This window comes from Penaeus monodon, chromosome 3, assembly GCF_015228065.2.
Source record: "Penaeus monodon isolate SGIC_2016 chromosome 3, NSTDA_Pmon_1, whole genome shotgun sequence".
Lineage (NCBI taxonomy): Eukaryota > Metazoa > Arthropoda > Malacostraca > Decapoda > Penaeidae > Penaeus > Penaeus monodon.
The window spans coordinates 51057617-51060116 of NC_051388.1; the positions used below are offsets into that span (position 1 = coordinate 51057617).

Below are 2500 nucleotides of genomic sequence, written 5' to 3' on the forward strand. Positions count from 1 at the left end.
TGTAAATCTGCCCTTTCAAAAACTGTAAGTTAAATGAAATACACATTTTTAAAAACACCAATTTACTCAAAACATAAATCAAATGTCTACTGAGGGAAATATTCTAGAGCTTGCCCCAGGCCCACCCAGCTACCCTTCCTCCTAAACTTGATTTGGTCTTGGCTTCCTTGTATATTCTATCTGTGACTATGGTCTGCCCTGTCACCCTTTGCTGTTAATACTAATGCAAAATTGGCTGCCAGGTGTTTGCGATGGGTAGGCAAATGTCCCTTTATTTGCCGAGAAGCAACACATGCTGTAACAATGGTATATATTTTTTTTTCTTAAAAGGCAATAAAGCAGACAGATATAGGAGATATGCTTCTAGCACTGGTATGAATAGTGCAGTGATAAGCCTGACCACAACCTTTAGTTTGAAGATTTTAAAGCATTTACATAATACTAATTGTTTATTTATCATTTCAATGTTGTCTTTGTGAAATATATATCCCCTATATAGTCACTCTATGGTTCTCTGGATTATTAACCCATTGACACTAAACTACTTTGGGCATTTTGGTTTATTATCCTGGACATAATCTCTGCCATATTCTATATATAAACAACCAAACATGGTGTGCAAAATTTGTACAAATGGTGATAAAAGCTTTTTTTTCCCCTTTTTTTCAGGGAGAAGTGATAACTATTTCAGAATGGATTTTCCCATCAACCAAAAGCGTAAAAGCAATTCCCAGTACATACTAGAAAAGTATTATAAATTGGCATAATATCAACTTACCTTCCTCATGGTCATGATTAATGGTTAAATTAACACGTTGTTCCAGCTTAAATGCATCGGTCAGCATTTCAAGAGTCTCCAAGGCATGCGTAAACTCAATCATGGGCAACTGGCTGGTAATCCTCAGTAACCGAAGTAAGACCCCGTGGGCAAGTTGCTGCTTTTCACTGAATCCTAGTTCTGTAAAGAGTATTACACAGGGATGAGAATTGGATTTCTCATTATTAATTCAATGAAATGAAAGAAAGAAAGAAAGATAGAAAGGAAAGAAGGAAGGAAGGAAGGAAGGAAGGAAGGAGAGAAAGAAAGGAAGGAAGGAGAGAAAGAAAGGAAAGAAAGGGAGAAAGAAAAAATGATGATTATAATCAATGTCTTTCATTTCACTGAATTTTTCTTTTTGGCAATGATACACAACATAGAGAAAACATATCATAAAAGAAATATTATTTATTGTAGTGAGGAGCTGTAGATAAAAAATAATAAATAAATAAATAATATAAACAAATAACTTTTAAAATGCCCTTCATTACTGTACCTGTGTCCAGAGGTGCAAGTGATGTTAAATCCAGGCTTGGTTCTGCAGACTTTGTTCGTTTTCCTTTGTGAACTTTCTTGTTGATGCCCAGTGGTGGCCGCCCAACACCATTAGCCTATTTAAATTTTAGATACACATAAATACATATATACATATATATATAAACATACTACAAACACATTTATGTGTACTTATATTGAAATCTATATCTATCTATCTATATATCGATGAATATATACATATATTTATATGCATACATATATGCACCTATCTATCCTCCTATATCTGTGTGTGTATGTATGTATGTATGTATGTATGTATGTATATATATATATATATATATATATATATATATATATATATATATATATATATATATATATATATATATATATATATATATGCAAATGCATATGCACTTATGTATATGTATATGCTTGGATATCTATATAAACACACATTTATGAACAATTGTACACATCATATATAGCTGGCTGGCTAGCTCACTCACCTCACTCACTCACTCACTCACTCACTCACTCTCACTCACTCACTCACTCATCTCTCTCTCTCTCTCTCTCTCTCTCTCTCTCTCTCTCTCTCTCTCTCTCTCTCATTTGTGTTTCTGCTTCTGTGTGTATGTGTATGGACAGGGGGGGATGTACCTTTCACTCACTCACTCACTCACTCACTCACTCTCACACTCACACACACATACACACACACACACATTGACATTTCAGTACCTTAGGATAAGAGCCAACTACATTTCCTGAAGTACTTGACACCGTTCCAGAACTTCTGACGTTTCCTCTTTCATTTGTGCGCTGGGGTACCCTCACTGGAGGCCTACCCACACATCGCTCAGTCTGCCTGTTGTTTCCCTTATCAGCAGGTCTACCCGCAATCCTTTCACTCGGCCTGCCTACCGCTCTCTCTGTGGATTTTGTACTGATTTTCTCTGGAGGTTTTACGGTAACCTTCTCTGCAGGTTTTGTGATTTTTTCGGGCGGCTTTGTTACCGCCCTCTCGGCACTTTTTGTGATAAACTTTTCTACCGGCTTGACAGGCGGTTTATCGGCCTTTGGAGTAGAATAAAAATCAATGGTTTTTTGAGTGAGTTGTCTTTGGACAGGTTTTACTGCGGCCTTTTCTATGACCTTTGGGCCTGAGGCGTTAGAAGTAGT

At 36.4% G+C, this 2500-nt stretch overlaps 1 protein-coding gene across 1 annotated transcript in view; it reads right to left on the reverse strand.

The window, feature by feature from the left end:
- Window positions 1-2500, reverse strand: part of LOC119596712 — a 13084-nt gene that overhangs the window by 2433 nt on the left and 8151 nt on the right. Inside the window, exons 4-6 of the mRNA XM_037946043.1 lie at window positions 2060-2500; window positions 1314-1428; window positions 779-958 (exon numbers count right to left, since the gene is read on the reverse strand). The exon at window positions 2060-2500 is cut by the window's right edge and continues 31 nt beyond it. Of these exons, the coding sequence (XP_037801971.1) occupies window positions 779-958; window positions 1314-1428; window positions 2060-2500 (736 nt within the window). The remainder of the gene's footprint in view (window positions 1-778; window positions 959-1313; window positions 1429-2059) is intronic.